General features: G+C 34.0%; 1 protein-coding gene across 2 annotated transcripts in view; it reads right to left on the bottom strand.

Annotated features, from left to right (window-relative positions):
- Window positions 1–3,776: 3,776 nt before the first annotated feature.
- The window catches only part of LOC132749825 (protein LSM14 homolog A-like), a 29,596-nt gene continuing 14,131 nt past the window's right edge, over window positions 3,777–19,241 (bottom strand). Inside the window, exons 4-10 of one of the 2 annotated variants that reach the window (XM_060739729.1) lie at window positions 19,022–19,120; window positions 15,822–16,136; window positions 14,825–15,019; window positions 8,575–8,728; window positions 7,684–7,856; window positions 6,778–6,905; window positions 3,777–6,049 (exon numbers count right to left, since the gene is read on the bottom strand). In XM_060739729.1, coding sequence (XP_060595712.1) covers window positions 6,008–6,049; window positions 6,778–6,905; window positions 7,684–7,856; window positions 8,575–8,728; window positions 14,825–15,019; window positions 15,822–16,136; window positions 19,022–19,120 — 1,106 coding nt within the window. In that variant the 3' untranslated portion in view covers window positions 3,777–6,007. The remainder of the gene's footprint in view (window positions 6,050–6,777; window positions 6,906–7,683; window positions 7,857–8,574; window positions 8,729–14,824; window positions 15,020–15,821; window positions 16,137–19,021; window positions 19,121–19,241) is intronic. The other variant, XM_060739730.1, reaches the window with a different exon arrangement.

Here is a 19,241-nt window from a genome sequence, read left to right as displayed (position 1 = left end):
AGACTTACGTACAGAAATATAATACAATATACAGTCTATAAATAATAAAGTCAATTGTGTGAACAGTTTGAAGTTTTAAAATGCACAAACAAGACTTTCTTTAAAGTTCATTCAATGTCATTTAATTTCATACATGACGGAAAAAGTACGTTTTCTTGAAAAAGTAGAACGATCAGCATTCAATTTGCGTGCGCATCACAAGTCTGTGAATGTCATTTGGATGCCTTCGGCTAAATTTTGGTCATTCGTTTTTCACTGAATATCACCCCCTGGTTTAAGATTTGAAAATCATACAATTGCACTTGTAATTTGTTTGTAAGACGAGAACTTGCCCGTCGTTTTTCGTGTTATAACATTATAATCCGACAAGACTGATATTTAAAACGCTTCAATATTTTATGATAGCTTCAGGCAAAATGTATTGAATTCGTACGAACTGATGATTTTTGGTTTAATTTGGGTGTATTGTGAAAATACATGTAAAAAGTCCCCGAGGCAAATAACGAAATATAGGATTGAAATATTAACTTTTGGTGTAAAGCGATTCAAAAGAACGAAACTTTCAAGTTTGCATATTATTATTGAAATATACTGGTATATTATCTTTTTTTTAAATTTCCTCAATGTCAAGGTCTTATCCTCACATTTTCTTTTATTTACAACACCTTTTCCCTTTAAAGCAGAGAGCAGTTGCAATATGCACATACCACATGTTTTGTTGAGTGCGTGATTTTCCCCGCTTATCTTCACTCTTCTACATCTCTTCTATTTCTACCGGGGGTGGGATTCTTTTACGATTCCTTTCATACACACACTGGTGCGATTTCTGTAAGCAGTTATCCAGGGCGACTTTAATTCGTTTTCTATTCCACGGTGATAGCCTCATCATGGAGCTAAATATTTATATATCTGTGGCCTCACACAACCCATGGTGATAGCCCTATCTAATGGTTTCTTGTCTCATGATATCCTCAGGGAATACAGCAAAGCTCACACAGTCCACGGTGATAACCCTATCTAAAATTTTTTGCTCAAATTAATCACGGTCATAGCTTCGGGAATACAGTCAAGCTCACACAGTACACGGTGATGGCCCGATCTAATAAATCTTTAGAAAAAACAACACATGTTTGAAACTCAGATTTTGCCAGAAGATTACAAAGCCTCAAAATTTCCGGCGTTTGTGTAAACAACTAAGTTACCTGGCAATATTTTTGGTAAAACAACTGCTTTACCTTGCTGGAGTTCGTGATCGCGAGCGTACGAATCAAGGTACAATTTTCTACAAATCATAGGTACTCCTCCTGTCAACTTTGAAGCATATTCCAAATGCCTATTTAGTACTAATTTGAGTAGAAATTAATCGCTTGTCCATTCCATATACAGCGCATAACTCTTCATATTGACTACTACCCAGCTTCTCTTCATGCGAAGTGGGTTTATATGAGCCGCGCCATGACAAAACCAACATAGTGCGTTTGCGACCAGCATGGATCCAGACCAGCCTGCGCAACCGCGCAGTCTGATAAGGATCAATGCTGTTCGCTATCAGTTTCTCTACTTGTAATAGGGTTTGTAAGCGAACAGCATGGATCCTGATCAGACTGCGCGGATGCGCAGGCTGGTCTGGATCCATGCTGGTCGCAAACGCATTACGTTGGTTTTGTCATAGCGCGGCTCATATGCAAGTCTCAAACAATAACTTGAGATTGTTTGATGTTTGAGGCTGTAATAAAACCTTTTCCTCACCATCCCCGATTGTTTCACGTCCCAAAGCAATAAAAAATTCTCAGAAAATAATGCTCGTAAGCGCGAACAGTACTGAGAATATAAAGGATGGTAACATTTTGAATTAGTTGAAATTCAGCCCTCTATTTTGAAACTGAAAACCTGGCTATCTTAACATATTTGACTACCGGAATTCCAAATATTATACCATTATGCAGTACGGGTACCCTTGAAGCCGCTTACATATTACTTCGTTTGTGACAATACATTATTGTTGACAGCTTTATTATTTTATTACAGCTTACAACTGGAGTAAATGTTTTGGATTGAATAATTAAGGCAACATAAAAAAAGAGCATGACTTTGCAAAAATGCTTGGCATACTTACAAATATTCCATGTTTTGTGAATTTCTTTGGTAGCTTTTAAGAAAATGTACCATAATTATTTGGTAAACCAAGAAAAAGGAGTCGAAAAAGGGCCATTATCAAGTTAAATTAAATTTTAAAGTTAAATGCTCTATAGAAACGCGTTTTAATTAAAAAAAAAAGAGCTGTCGGAGGACAGCGACGCTCGACTTTAAAAGTCACAAGGGAGTTTCATTGAGTGAAATAATGCTTACCTATATGAATACATAAAATTGTCCGAAAAGGTACAAAGGCTTGTTACTAAGATGTTTCATCGAGTAAATCACTGCTTGATTATTATGAATGAAAAAAAATGTCACAAAAAATATGCAAAAAATCAAATCAGAGTTATGGGACTTGTGCCAATCATGTTAGATAACCACAGAGAATAAGTGTGTGACGTTTCAATCTATTCCCTTCAGTAGTTATTTACACGCAAAAACTTAATCACAGGGACGCCTGCATTAGCTCGGTTATTTCGCGAATAGTCGAGCTAAAAATAACATGTCCATTTAAAAAGGTCTGGTTTTGATATTTGCCTCAACAAAACGGTTAACCTGGTTTAAGGGACAGAACTTTGAACAAGAGGGCCATCATGACTTCAGATACGTTGCTCTCAAAAGTCACAATTTCAATAAGGTTACATTAGGTTTGTCAAAGCTTCATAATTTTAAAAATAATTGTACACAAGTTAAATTCTTTTTGGCAAATATTTAAGCTCTTGGCATTTTAATTTTACTTAAAAAAAACCCTGATTAAATAGGTTTACAATAAAAGTCAATACAAAGTAAGTGCCCTTCGGGGTGAAAAACCGACTTTGGTTCCAGGGGCATGATTAATATAACTTGTAGAGGACCACAAGGCGATCAACATGCAAAATATCTAAACGCAGTGCATCGTCGTTTCAGATAGAAGTTTTAAGACATAACAACTATGAAAACTAAGTGACCCCAACGTTGCCATTTTTGTCCTCAGAGGCACGACTTGCGTCACATAGATTCTTCATGCCAAACATCTAAGCATACGGTTTTACATAAGACTTATCCGAGTTTTTTTTTCTATATAAGTGACCCTTGGAGTGGGCAAAATTGACACAAGGGGTATGATTAATATCACTTTCAGGTCCCAAGGGCATAAGCAGATTTGTAGTTTTACACATTAAGACAATATTTTCTTATCAAATGTGGTGTTCTAGAAACGTTTTGACCTCGATTCCACAGATTTTTCTCATTGCTAATCTTAACGAAAGCCAATCTGAAATCAGTGGTGTTTTTTTCATAGACCATGGTTTTACAAACAACTTTTTGGGTAAAGCAAGACCATTTTTCCTGAAAATCACGTTGAAGGTGGTTAGGGGATGTTATGGTTGGTTAAATGGAAGAGGTGAGTGAAATTGCCCTGCAGTTTTCTTTTTGAAGCTACCTGGCTCCAGTACATGCACAGATTTGTATCGAGATGGTTTTAAAGAACTTTTTGAAATAACCCCTGGGTGTGACTTAAAAGTTTACTTCTTTAGGATCACAGGCTATGCTCTTTTCAGATTTACTTGGATACCCTGATCTTCTTGAACACTCAATTTTAAACAATCTCTTAGTACCACCATCTCATTAACATCAGAATTGATAAAATACAACACAAGAAAGTTGCTTATTCTTTATATTTTGGACTTCATGTTCCAATACAAGGTGTTTCCTAACAACATAAATGCTGGAACCATGTTATTGTGAACTATGTGCATCTTACAAAAACATTCACTGTGGGAACTTCTGCATTCCTTCTTTTTTGATGCATACACTCAAACAAGAACTTGTGACAGTAATTCTCATTTTACATTATAATTTAATTTGTATACCACATGGAAGTATTTTTATGTCACTATTTCATTTTACCTTTAACCTTTACAAAATATATTTACTGTGGTAATTTTTTATCTCCTCACCAGATCTGCAGAAATAATACTTTTGTTTATCTTTCAACTTCTTCACTCAGATTAAGCTCAGCTCTCTTCTCAGATATGGAAAATTCGAATTTAGGATAATAACACAGGGGAGAGAAGCAATATAACATTTCTATTACTATACCAAAGAGTACTTTCCCTTTGCATCTATATATGTAACAGCAGTAAAGAGAAGTATCTCAGCACTGGCAACCTCATTCTTCATTCTATAAAACTTCTTTAGTCAACACATTCACAAAACTGCCTTGAGATACTTTTCAAATAGACCCTCATTTGACAAACAATAAAGCGGTCTCATTTTTTTTTTTTGCTGAGAAAATAACCCTGTTCAACAATAATTATCAGGAAAACAATCTAAGTATTACAGGTGTAGCATGGATAAACAGTAAAATTAAACACAAAGTCATATATTCCCCCATTTCAAACTGGTGCTCCTGATATTTCTACTCCCGATATGTCTATTGATAATGTTAAACACAAAAACTCACTGTTATGCCAAAAATAATTTTTTAACAAAAACACAAACATTTTTATGATTTATATGCTTCCTTAGAACAGGGTGTCCGTTTGACCCTTGAAATGACTCTTTGACCAATCAAATTTCCAAAAGGCCTTATTTGACCCTCAGGATTTTAACTGGAGGGTCAAATTTTGTTAAAATCATGGCAATTTGACCTTGTAGTCGGTAAAACGTAGTCAAAATGACCCTCAGGATTTCATGGCTAGTGAACACCCTGTTAGAAAAATCCAGAACCAATCTGTAAACCACTTATGTCACAGATATGGTGAATAAGCATTGGTGGCTGTTGTTTAACTTTATTCAAATTCATCTAATAAACTGTTAATATTGTTTACAAATGATTGGGCATGCAATTACACTTGTATTATGATCAACTATTTAAGCTTAAAAGGCAAGATAGTGAGACATTTTTTTGTAATTTGCTTTTTGCTAAAAGTCATTCTTTTGACATTGTAAGCTGCAATAGGCTTGCCCAACATATTAACTTTAACATTTTGGACTAATGATGCCTACTTTAACAACAGTGTGTTTAATCCAGTTCATACCTACAGACAAATCAGGTCACTATAATTAAGTATAAAGGAAATTAAAATTTTGATTTTTACTGAGTATCTGACCTTACCATTTTGATTTTTAGGAAATACCTTGTTCATACTCAAGTCTCAATATGTTGAGTTTTTTTTTAACAATTTAACAATCATAATACGATTCTGTCAAAATAATATTTCATGAACAGACTTGATATGTTACACTTTTATCAGAAAGAAAAACCTAATCAATTTCTTTGATCAGGAGCACCAGTTTCATTACAAAACCATGTAGAAAGATTGTGTAAATAATGAAAATGGAACAAAAATAAAAATTAGTTTATACTATCCCATAGTTGCTAAAGTTTTGAATTCTTTTGTATAAATTAAGTAGCACTTATCCATCCCCTAGACATTGCTGTAAGGTCCGGTGAAATATATTTACACTGAGCCGCTGAATCTGAGCTTGAACACATGTGTCATACACATCATATAATTCACATAACATAAAAAAAATAAATAAACACGTTTGTTGTGTCACACTTACTAAAATACTGATTCAGGTGACACAACAACACAATTAACTCGTACAAATTGTCTTATTTAATGTTTTTCAAACAACATTTTTCTCATGTTTGTTGTCGAAAAATACAAGATTTTAAAGTCCCAATTGCTTCACTTTGTCCTTGTTTCCAACAAATACAGTTTTATCTATAATTATGTTTTACATTGACATCATTGGAGTTTTCTAAATTTGGACAAATGTTGAGTGGTGATCATAGAACATGTTTAGAAAGAGATCAGCGTTAATATTCTATGTCGACCAAATTTTGTTTTCAGCACAATAGTGTAGCTGTGTATTCCAGTGACTATGATTCTGCCTTTCCTGTCGGTCTGTTTGGCTGCTGTTGCTGGAAACAGAAACAATGCTAATGAGTATACAAGCAAAATGCTAGCATTTAGGCACAACAGACTCACTTATGATACTAAAATTACACCAGTACTGAAAGCAACTGTCCCCTAACAATATATAATTATGATTACCCATTGCCTAGTTGTCAGTCATCTTTAAAACATTTTCAACTAGAGATGAACCAAATTAACCATGACTGAGAAATCATCATGGGAAAGGCTCTCAGCATGTTTCATTTAATTTTCAGGAGTGTGTGTAGGTGTTTTTTTGAGGTTGGGTAACTGGTGGAGGAATACCTCAGGTGCTCCTCTCCAAGCTTTTTTTTTCAGGCATGAAACAATATCAACCCGAGTAGAACCACCGATGATCTGAAAGCTAGCTAGATAGCTTTCTCAAAATCCTTGACAAGATTTAAACCCACAACAGGGTAAATGCAGAAGTGTAGTCTTTTGGGTAATAGTTTTGTTTTGACCAGGTGACCTTATATGTGTTTGGCACCAGATGTGCTATAGATTAATTTTTATTCTGGAAATATACATGCTTCACCAGAGTGATAGACAAAAGCAGGCAGCCTGAGTAGAGCCACTATCCTTCCACGACCTAGTTGTTAATTACAGATATAATACCAATCCTTTTACTTGAAGAAATAAGCTACAAACAAACCATGCCCAGAATCTAAATCATATGAATAATTACATAGGTATATATCTACATAGTACTACTTACTTTGTTCATTGACTTTTCCCCACTTTGAGGTCTTCTACTATCATCATAATGATACTCATAGTCTACCCAGGCTTGACTTCTTCTAGCTCCGCTGTTTCCACCTCGACCCCCATTATATCCTCCACGACCTGTAATCAGTTATATAAACAGAATTATATTCTCTTAGAAATAATACTAATTCTCTCATTGGTTTCCCTCTGTTATGGCAAATATTCTTATTTCATCGCCCTAGTTTTGAACATTAAATTCCAATAGCCATCTACGATTATGAACGTACAATTATAAAGTAAAACATGCTGAAAATGAACCTTTGGTAGCAACACTGGCACAGTGTTCCTCCCAGCGGTTTTGGGGCTGAATAAGGGCTCTATTCACAGCGCCGACAGTATCTTCTTTTTTTTTTACAATTGTTGAATGCAAATTCACAACTGTCAAATTGTATTTATTGAAAAGTTGTTGATGACTTAAAAAAATATTAGAAACGGACATTAAACTATAGTATAAGGTGTTATTTATCTATCAAGGTCAACACATATTTTACATTTTTTCCATGTTTAGAAGCTTAAATATAACAGTATGAAAAAGGACTACAGTAACAAGTAATAACATTACGGCACTAATCTTCACAATTCAAATAGCCCAGGACCCATTTACAAAAGACTAGGACCCCCCCCCCCCCAAACTGGCTTGTAATGATCAAGTAAATACTATTTACTTTCTTCTGTCTGTTTCCTATCTGAATACTGAAGATTTGTTTTAATCACAATATTATATAGTAAAGCCTGGTAAAACATTTGACAGATTAATAAACTCAAAAACATTTGCCAATTTTGAGACAGAAAACAAGAAATTTCTGACCATATAACTAAAACATTAACACTTGTTAACTTTGTTCTGTAGTTTTACCTCTATATCCACCACCGCCTCCCCGTCCACGACCTCTATAACCATTGTAATTATTATAACCTCTATTGCCACGGAAACCACCTCGTCCACGAAAGCCCCGTCGCGGGTCACTTGTACCAAATGTTTCTACATTTAATTTTCTTTCTTCTTTCCAGCTTGGCCGAGACTGTTTTCTGAAGAAGATATTGATGAATTGGAACTCTAAATCTTATCTGACTATTATATCTATCTTGGCAAATAATGTTACATTTCATGATCAATCCAAATATCATTCAAATTTAACTTGTTAATATCATCATATCTTGTTATCTTTTATTTTTAACACAAACACACTAAAATACTGGAGACAGGAGAGGGTTAAGACCAGCGAACACACTAGTGTCCCTCAATACATTATTTCAAAGGCAAACAGGTATAGATACATGTTAAATCATCAACCTCGAGTTTCCTCACATGAAGAATTCTAAATCCCTGTCTTGATTTCAAAGACAAATGCATAACTGCATGACTTCTCATACCAATCAATGATTTGTTTAATTTTTTGGATTGGTTGGTAATTTTTGCTAACAAGATTAAGTATGGTGGTTCTAACGGAATTATTTCAAAGCACTATTTTCTTTTATCTTTTGCGGCCAACCTAATTTACTAACCCTTTAGCAAATTATTACAAAATTCTTAGATGAATGTCTTAGAACCCTTAAAACATGTTTAAAATGGTCTGCTTATGTAGTTATGGTCACTACATTAAAACTGTGCCAAATTTGTAGTATATTTCAGATTGAGTAATATGTGCGACCACAAAGTATAAACAGTCAAAATGTTGACAATACACTATACATTGTAAATGATGAGCTCAATTAGAGATTTTAGGACAAGCTAAATAATAGTTACCCTTTGGCTCTGTCTGTTGCCTCACAGCTAATATTGTCAAAGAAAGATTTGGATTTGTCATAGAAGCACTCATCATCTTCTTCACCACCACCACCTCCTCCTCCCTCTCCATTTTCAACAGCTTTTTCACCATTTACTTTACTGGTATCTTCACCTTCAATTTACATACATGTTTTACAAAATTTTGAGTAAATATGAAGCTGTTGCATGTTTGTTTTTAAAACATTTAGCATTGCAGTAGTCACTATTGTACCTTTTTGCAGAAGAAATTGCCATAAATTCCTCATTAAAAGAGAAAAAAAATGTTCCAAAACCGGAGAGCGAGCCCCGTTAATGTGTGCTTACATATAAAAAATATAACCAACAGTGTAAAACAAAATCTATCCACAAGACTGACCTTCATAATTTGTATTTTCAAAACAGTTTCCTTAAATCAATCTACTTGAATGCAACATGAACAAGCAATTATCATAGTATTGCAAGCAATCCATAAGTCCCCTACCAGTTAGAACCCCATCAACATTCTGAAGGGCCATTGGCCATTCACTAATGTTTCAATTTTTCTATATTTTAAGTAAATTTGTTGGAAAAGTTCTTTAAAAGTGATCACAGGAAACAGTTTTTATAAACAGACAGACAGACGGACTGAATGACACTCTAAAGTTAATATTTGAAACATCCCTGTTACCAAAATATAACATTTTTAAAAGCAAAATTTCATAAAAATTTTCAGCTCTTTTTGACTAATCACAAATATTGTTATATTTGCCATGTTTTAAGCCTATTTGTTGCCAAGGAAACCAATATTTTTTCAAAATAGGAAGAAAAGATAAAACATGCATAACTCCAGACTGCCATCTACCCATATGTCAAGCTTCATAAAAATATTTCTATTACTTATTTTTATATTACTTTTTGCGTTATCACTGGATCCAGTTTATGTGTAAAATTTGCCATATTTTCAGCCTATTTGTTGCCATAGCAACCAGAATTTTCAACATAGGAAGAAATGAAAAAGACGTGCATAATCTCCAGACTGCCATCTACCCATATTTGAAGTTTCATAAAAATATTTCCAGTACTTTTTGCGTTATCACTGGATCCAGTTTATGTGTAAAATTTGCAGAATTTTCAACATAGGAAGAAAAGAAAAAGACGTGCATAATCTCCATACTGCCATCTATCCATATATTAAGTTTCATAAAAATATTTTCAGTACTTTTCAAGTTATCGCGGGATCCAGTTTTGTGGACGGACGGACTGACAGACAGATGGACAGACTGACCTTCTAACAGGAGAGTAATTATGTGGCTACTCTATTGTTCTTTTTAGCCACACAAAAGAAATAGCCACATAAAAGCATTACGGAATGAATGACATCAAAGAGAAAGAACAGTTACCTATTGTCCGTCTAGCCACATAATCCCCCAAATAAACTAGACTTACCTTGAGTCGACGTTTGGTTGGGATTCTATGTAGTCATACAGCAACTGGAGGGATCAAATGAGATGTGCGCATACCGTGACCGAGAACATTCAGTATTTAAAGCATTAAGCAAAATAATTTTTGCTTCAATAAAATAAAAAACTAAATGCAAAATGCATTAAAGAATGTGTCACACACATTCAGGGAGGGATGGGCGGGCATTTGATCCCTCCAGTTGCTGTATGACTACATAGAATCCCAACCAAACGTCGACTCAAGGTAAGTCTAGTTTATTTGGGGGATTCTATTACGTCATACCAACTGTCCGTCTCAAATGAGACTTTAAAGCAAATAGCAAAAATTTTTTGCATGTAAACACAATGAACGGAAAAAATAAACATTCACATACCAACACGATTCATTCCGTCAATCCTGTGAACACTGCAGTTTCGTAAAGACTATCTTTAATAGGTTATCGTAGTATTTTGCAAAAGTTGCTTCATTTGACCAACCTGCTACTTTTCATGATTTCTTTAATTGGAATTCCAAAACATTTAGCTCTTGATACAGATGCTCCTCTTATACTATGAGATTGAAATCTTTTAATGTCAATGCCTGATAAAAACATAACTGATTTTAGCCATCTACTTATAGTTGTAGAAGTAACAGCTTTATGTGGTTTCATATAACTGACAAAAAGTCTTGACTCACTTCCTCGAATATGTTTAGTCCTGTTTATGTATTCAAGAAAAACACTATACACACATAACCTCCTATCTGGAGTATATTTTTTTCAATTGAAGAACTGGATTATCTCTGCCTTTCTTAGACTGTTTTTAATAACCCGCAATATTGTACAGTAATTGAATCCTGATCTTGCCTTAGACCATCAATAGTTATTAAACTTAATGAATGAGACCGACTTGCTTGAGTCAGAGCTATTAACATAGCTAACTTCCAAGTTAGCTGTTTCAAAGACAACCTATCTACTGGTGACAATGTCTTTAAATAACACAGTACCTTTGAAAACATCCCAAGTTTCATTATATTTACTTTTTGGTGGACATAAATTAAACACACCTGTCATAAATTTAACCACTAAAGGATGAGCACCTGCTGTAAAACCATCTTCAGTAATACATAATGAAGATAACGCACTTCTAGCTGTATTTAGGCTATCATACTTGTAACCCGAATGGAATAAATCTGTCAAAAAACTTATAATATTGTCTACAGTAACTTGAAATTTATCAATTTTCCTTTTACTACAGAATTCCACCCATTTGTGGATATACGATGAATATTGTTTTTTTGGTGGAATGTCTCCACGATGCCATGATGATGTCGGTAGACTCTGATGAAATCTGTCTACTTTGGAACAATTCCCTGACAAACGACATACCATTAAGTGTAGATGACCTACTAGTGGATGAACTTTCTTTGTATTTGGCAGAATAAGTGTGTCTGTAGTCACTTTCAAAACATAAGGCACTTCTATTAACAACTGCATTACTGCTGGATACCAATACTGTGTTATCCAAAGAGGTGCCACCAGTATCATTTCCCCTTTGTCTTCTCTCAGTTTCTGTACTGTTTCGACCAACCTAAACTGAAAAGGAGGAAATGCATAAATTAATACATCTGACCAACACAAAGAAAAAGCATTAATTGCCTCCGCTTCTGGATCAGGTTTCCAGGAAACAAACCGATCGACTTGTTTATTCAATCTAGAGGCAAACATGTCAATTATTGGCACTTCAAATAATTTCACAATTTGTTTAAAAATATATTCTGTTAAGTTGCCATTCAACATTTTCATTGAAATTTCTACTTTGAAAATCTGCCTCATTGCTAATACCAGGAATGTGTGTAGCAGAAAGCCATATATTTTTCTTTAAACACCAAAGCCATATTTCTTTGGCATATTTATTACAAAGTTCAGATTTTATTACCACCTTTATTCGTGATATAAGAAACAACACAAGTATTTATCTGTATAAATTTTTTACATGAATGTCTTTTTTGTGCAAACCAAAAAGATTTGACAGCATGGCAAACTGCTAACAATTCAAGAACATTAATATGAAAAACAGATTCTAGACAGGTCCATCTACCACCTATTTTTGTTCCATTACAAATACCTGCCCAGCCAACTAAACTTGCATCCGTTGTAATAGTCAAATCTGGATTGCCATGACTAATATGTCTTTTTTCCGTGGCTAGATTGTCAATCCACCACTTAAGTTCTCCCTTCATTTCATCTGATATAATCATATATGCATTGTAATTCCCTTTATTTTGCTTTAATGCCAAAATTTTTTCATTCTCAATTTGTCTATAAAACAAAGGACCATTTTCTACAGCTGAAAAGGTAGAAATCATAAGGCCTATAACCCTCGCAACTTGCTGAATTTTTTCCTTTTTCTGTCTATACAACACTTTGCATTCTTGGACAACTGTTTTGAACTTTATCTAACGGTAAAGTAACAATCATATTGATGGAATCAATATCATTTCCCAAAAATGTAATTTTATTAGTTGGGATAAGAATAGATTTCTGGGGGTGAACAATAAACCCTAATTTCCCCATCAAATTAACTGTATCTGTAATATTCAGATGACATTCATCATATGTATCTCCAAGAAGCAGAGAATCATCAATAAACCCTGAATTAACATGTCCAAGCATGCGAAGTGATGCATAAACTGGCTTCATCAACTTTGTAAAAATTCTTGGGGCACAAGAAATACCATTAGGCAGGCATACATATTGAAAAATTTTGCCATCTTTTTGAAATCTTAACTTAAACTTGTTGTTCCGTAGCTATGGGAACTGAATAATATGCATGTCTTAAGTCTACACTTGCAAAGAAACAATTAGGTTTTACCAGTTTAAGGGCAGACTCAAATGTCTCCATTTTAAAATGATGATAAACAATACTCTCATTTAATAATTTAAGATTTAATATCATTCTAAACTCGTCATTCTTCTTTTTGACTAAGAAAATTGGAGAAATAAATTCATTTTCATGATGATTAACTTCAATCAAAACTTTCATATCAATCATTTTATTTATTTCTTGATCAATAATTTTACTTTCATTTTCACTGAAATTATTCCTTGTACATACGTAATTGACAGGATCATGCCCTTCTAAAAATTCAATATGACAATGCTTAACTATGTCTAATATATTTTTCATCACTTGTCAATTTTCTCCAATTTTCTTCAAATAATTTCAATCTACCTGCCTGAAAAATATTACTGACCTGATTTACTTGTTCTTGTACCCCACACGGGAGTTTTTTGGTGGTGGAACGACTGAAGAACCATGACCTGGCCTAAAATAACCTCTGCCAAGTACCACGAGAAAACATGCCTGCCGACCACTACGTCTTCTACCAAATGGCCTAAATGAAGGATTTCTTCCAACATCTCTACCAATTTTACTTATGTCCTGGATATCCTTCACACTTTTGTTAATATCATCACCATACAGGTTTTCTGTAAACGGTAGGCTTGCAGAAGTCAAAGGGTAATATCGTGGATCTAAATCCGAACGATGACATTCCTTCCTCTTGTTGTTAATGAGTTTGTTAGACTGCCCCAACAAAGCAAGGGCATTTGTGCCCCATTCAATTGACTGGGTATCTAATTTTTCCCCTTCTTTATCCAACAATTTGGAAATGTTTATAGCAGCCTTCACAACAACATTTTGTATGGCTTGAAATTTCACATCGTCAGACTGTGATTGGGGTTTCAACAAACGCCATATACAACCGTTCACCTTAGTTTTCACCAATGACTCACAATTAACGGGTCTGTGAATTTCTTTAACAATGTTTGACAAGGAATCCTCAGCAATACCATTGCGGAAAGAATTGTTTACAAAAGTAGCAAGATCGTCATTTATTTCAGTGTCACATTTTTCCGCACTCTGAAATTTGTCACACAAATTCCTAAATATGTCACTCTCATTACAAACCCTCTTGCGTGGTGGCTGTGAATCTTCACCAGACTCGCTGACATTGGACAAGACGCTATGACCGTCAGAAAACCCATCATTACAACTGTCGTCAGGATAACAATATTCATCATATTCAACATACAAATCGTCTACCCTTTTTGATAAACTTTCAAGTTTAGAACCTTGTTTTGTTACGTTAGTGTTTAGTTCTTGCAAAATTTTAATGACTTCGTCATTTATTTTCTCAGGTGGTTGACTTTTCTGAGTGGACACTTTACCACGAGACTCATTTTTACGACCCTCGGACGCAACAGATTTACTAGACGACAACAATTTATCAGGTTGTTTATCGACATCTTTAGTCATGTTCGAACCAGATGTTCCTTGACTAATTACTTTTCTTCCCGATGTAGAGGCATCCGCCATCTTGAAAAGCACATGGAATGAAAATCTCAAAGCCGAAAGAAAAAACTGAAGTTTATGCCTCGCATAAACAAAATATATATCAAGAAAAGAAATTAAATTGATACTGTAAAAATACAATATCTAATTTATCAGAAAATATGAAATAAAATAGATTAACCGCGTTAATCTAGGAATAGAGATTATAACTCTCGGTCTAATAAACGAACCACGTCCGTTCGGTACGGTATCAAAATGCGTACTGAATGTTCTCGGTCACGGTATGCGCACATCTCATTTGAGACGGACAGTTGGTATGACGTAATAGAATTACTCTCCTGTGAGTGCGGACCGACAGACAGACGGACGGAGGGTAAACCTAAAGTCCCCTCCGGAAAACCGGTAGGGGACTAATAAGTAACTCAGGTTACCAAATTAACACAAAATATAAATACCTAGCGTTAATTTTTGCTTTAGCTCTCGTTCAATTTCCTCTTTGTCAAATTGAGCATTGGAGCTTTCAAAATCAAACTCCCCTTCAAATTTGATTGGTTCATGAGGTCTCCCTGAGCCTCGACCCCTAACTGACTGACCTCTAGGTGCACCTCTTCCACGACCTCTTTCTGATCCTCCTCGAAAACCTGAACCTCCTGAAATTAAATGTATATCATTTAAAGTTTTTTTTTTTTAAATCTACTTTAGTCTGACCCTGTAACAAACAGCTGGGGCCATGCTTGACTTTCTTTCAACTGATATTATTTCTTAAGTCAAACATGTTAACAGTGTAAGAATAATGTAAAGAATGCTCCCACAAATATAATTCAAATTTCACACTGATTGTCAAAGTAATTCAAAGGTCAAGCTCAAATTTGAATTAATCATCATGTTAGTTTTGTCATAGGTGTTTATTTATCCAAGAATATCAATCGATAAATAAAATAAAGATATGGCTATTTAAGCAAGTTTCAATAACTTGACCATGACAGTCAATATAAGGCCAATGCCATATTAGAAAAATTAAACTTGTGTTCTTTAGTTCAATTATATATCATAACTGTTAATAAATAACAAAGTTAAAACAATTTAAGCAAATTTTAATATGACTTAAATTAGTCAAAAAAGGTCATGGTTATTACCAATTAACTTAACATACAGGTTTTGTCTAAGGGGTTCTTTTGTCCAAATATAAATCAAATCTGTTAAAAGTAACAAAGTAATGACACTCTAACCTTAATTCAATATTTGACTTCAAGGTCATATTTGAATCACTCACCATGCCCACCCACCCACCCTAAAATTACAATAATGTCAAGGTAATTTATGAGTCAAGGTCAAATTCAGTTTTATCTCCTGGTTCAAGTTGTAAGGGCAAAAGTGTAAAAATCTTTTTGAAGCACCTATGAGTGAACTAAGTGACCCAATACTTTTACTTAAGATAAGAGCACTCCTTACCTCTGTTATTGCCTCTACCCCTTGCATAGCTAGCAGATACAGGTCTGTGATCTTGATGGTCACGTCTGTCATACTGATCACGTCTTTCGTAACTTCTCTCCTGCATATCTTTTCTTTCCCATCCTCGGTCTCTATGCTGCTGGGGTGGACGTCTCCTATCATCATTTTGCTGCCGATATTGTTGTTGTTGTTGTGCGGGCGGATGATGACCTGGGGGAGGTTTACTGGTATCAGGTACACTGGGAGGTTCAGCCTGTGTTCCTTGGTCTGACGTAGGCGATTTTCTATTGGGAGGTGGTGTTGAACCTCGAGAACCTAAAACAAGATAATTTCTACATGAATCTTACTTGTAAAATACCAAATTTATTTTTCTACTTATAAATTTAATTAAAGCAACTAGTGGTACAAAAATGATAAACATTGTATGATCCTTACTCTGAAAACTAGAAAGTAATGAACAATGCAGGAAACAGACAACATATCATTGCTATTTTCTCAAAATTTGTAAAACTGTTTTTCAATTTCTTTCTTTAAGTATCATTTAAATCACATATCAATCATTTTAACACCAAAACAAATGCCATGTTTTTCAAAATTGTTATTCCAAGTTTAAATTAAAGAAATCATAAGCTTGTAACAGTAAAAGTATTGTAGATCTAAGTAAAGTATCACAATTTGAAATACTAGAAATGAATCACATCGCAATGGATTCAGAGTTTTCATGTATAAGTTAAAACTACAGTCACAAAATCTAACCAGAATAGTAGGTTTTTCCGGAAATTCATTACAACTAATTGTTAAGCTGCAAATGAAGCCAAGTAGAAAGTGATCAATCAAACATGCAATAAGCAGTGAAGTAATTTTTGTTAACGATAAAGTTTAAATGACATCAGCATGTAATTTTATGACTTTCTATTTGAGAGTTTATCTAAAAACATAAAAACAAAACAACTACTGTCAATAGACATCACACTCTGCCATTAAAAGTGCATGATGAAAATTATAAGCATGTAGTGGTGTACTTATCTCCCACTTCATTTGTTGCTATAGTGGCATATTGACATCCTTATGCATATTTAAAAAAGTCAAGTGTTATTATATTATTATAATTATAGTTTCCCAAGTTACAATTTACACCAACATTTGATTCACAAATCACGCAAAGAGTTTATGTGTGACATTGAACTTATGACTTTAAGATCAATATAATGAATCCCCCCACTGGCAATGGGATATATTCCTACATAGTTTCATAAATTTAAGACAAATTACTTCAGACAAAACTTTTGTGGTCCTGGCCATGGTGAGCTTGCCCTTTAACCCTCTGTAATTTACATCAATACAGGTCCATCTATTGGCCAAGGGCCATGTACAAATCAAGTGTCACAAAATTATGCTAATTTTCAAATGTACTTCAAGTTGTCTTATCAGACTAGGAAAACAGTGTGCTCCCTCTATTTTCTTGGTAATTATTAACTACCATTATCCCAAGGACGTGAAGAAATACCTTGTAAGTTCTAGTAATTACTGAAATTTTCAAACGGTTCTTATTCAGTGAAAGTGCTAGAGTTAAAGAACTTGGATTAAGACCTACAATTATGACCCAGTAAACATGCATTCAATTCTTTCAGTGCTGAAATAGGAACAAAGTTGCTTACAAAACCTTTTAAAAGTCTTTGATCAAACAAGAGTTACTAACTTACTATGACAATCTCTCTGCCTTTGAACTCTTAATAGTTAAGCTATATAAAACTAAGGTTAAGCGGTACATTTACAGAGAAATGCAAGTATACAATTGGCTATTACCAAGCAGACTTAGAAAAACACTTGCCGACTAATGAACTTTGTTTCCTGTTCAATATTCTTTCTACATATATTATGAAATAGCCAGTCATAAAACATGCTACAAACTATACAATACCATTATCAGGCACGATTAACAAACAGAATTTAAGCATATATAATATATCAATATTGAACTAGAAATAGATGAAATTTATGACAGTCCACAAAATGAAACAACTAAACATGAAAAGTCTAATTGTATACTTTTTTTACAAAAGAAAAGATTTTCATTTTGGGAATAGGCTCCTTTTTGAAGTTTTTATCCACAGATCTTTCTTTACATCAAGTTAAACTGTTCAGGTGTAAAAGTTATATTATACATCAAACATGTTGTTGGTTAAGTGTGAAGTGAATGCTCTATTATCTTTAACAATATTCCAGGCCAAATTATAATTATTCATCATTTAAATGTCCATACAAAATCACTTAAAACTTTTTTTTTCTATCCAAGGAAAAGAAATATTTAATATTAAATACAGTCCAAATGATAACTATTTATTGGTTTTTATCAGTATTTGAAAATGTTTATAATGGAAATGTGTCTATTGTAGACAGGCCACTTCAAGTCAATGATTTTAATGACTTATCAGCTTTATTGTTCAACAGGCCTCTGTGCATTTATTTCAAGCAAAGGATGACAGAAAAGAACCATCACCATTCCAGTAACTAATGCCTCTAGAATGATGTATTCAGTTCACTTTCAAATAAGTTGGACATAATTACTATATCACATTTTCAAAACTTAATGATGCATTAACAATGGTCCTAAGTGGCCTGAAAATTTCATTTTGATTAACTACAAAAACATTTCAATACAGCTGAGCCAATTTTGACATGAGATTAATCATATTTCTAGCTCCTGTACCTAAACAATTTTTTGTTTGTTCTCTTATTATTGTTAATGAAGCATGGTTTAAAATGTTGTTTATGTTCAATAATTGTCAATATTCCTGTAAATAAAATAATCCCCCAAACATTCTTTTTAGTGTGCAAATTTTCCCCACAGAAAAGGCATGGATACATCCCATAGTAGTAAAAAAAAACCTGACATATTCTGCTACTCAACTACATTTCAATTTTGCAAAAAAAACTGTTTACATTATTTTTGTTGGCATTTTAAATTGCAAGCAAAATATTGTTTTATCGAAGTTACAACTAATGCTACCTGTATAAATTAATACAAAAGAATATAAATTCAGCATATACTAAGAAAGCAGAGTATTTTCATCAGCTACATAGAAAGTTTTATAAATAAGTTTAGTACGATGTTAATGAACTATTCTCCCAACTTTCACAAAAAGCAATCATCTGGCGTTATATTAGTGTGAAGCAGTGCAACTGTGATGCATGATTACCAAGACGCTTCTGTTGAGCCGGGCCTGGGCCTACTTGTATGCCCTGATCCATGGTAGGGGAAACACGAGTAAGAGAAGGGGATGGCCCCCGGGACCCACCTAATAACAGACAACACACATCAGGACATGCATTTTACAAAACAAAAACTATTTTCAGACACTTTTAAGTGCAAAAGTTTAAGCAATCAAGAAAAATATGTTTAACTAACTTTAAACAATA

The sequence above is a fragment of the Ruditapes philippinarum genome, unplaced genomic scaffold (assembly GCF_026571515.1).
Source record: "Ruditapes philippinarum isolate M1 unplaced genomic scaffold, ASM2657151v2 ctg2085_1_1_1_1, whole genome shotgun sequence".
NCBI classification, from domain to species: Eukaryota; Metazoa; Mollusca; class Bivalvia; order Venerida; family Veneridae; genus Ruditapes; species Ruditapes philippinarum.
Note: the sequence above shows the minus strand (reverse complement) of the source record. Positions and strands in the feature narration are given on the sequence as shown.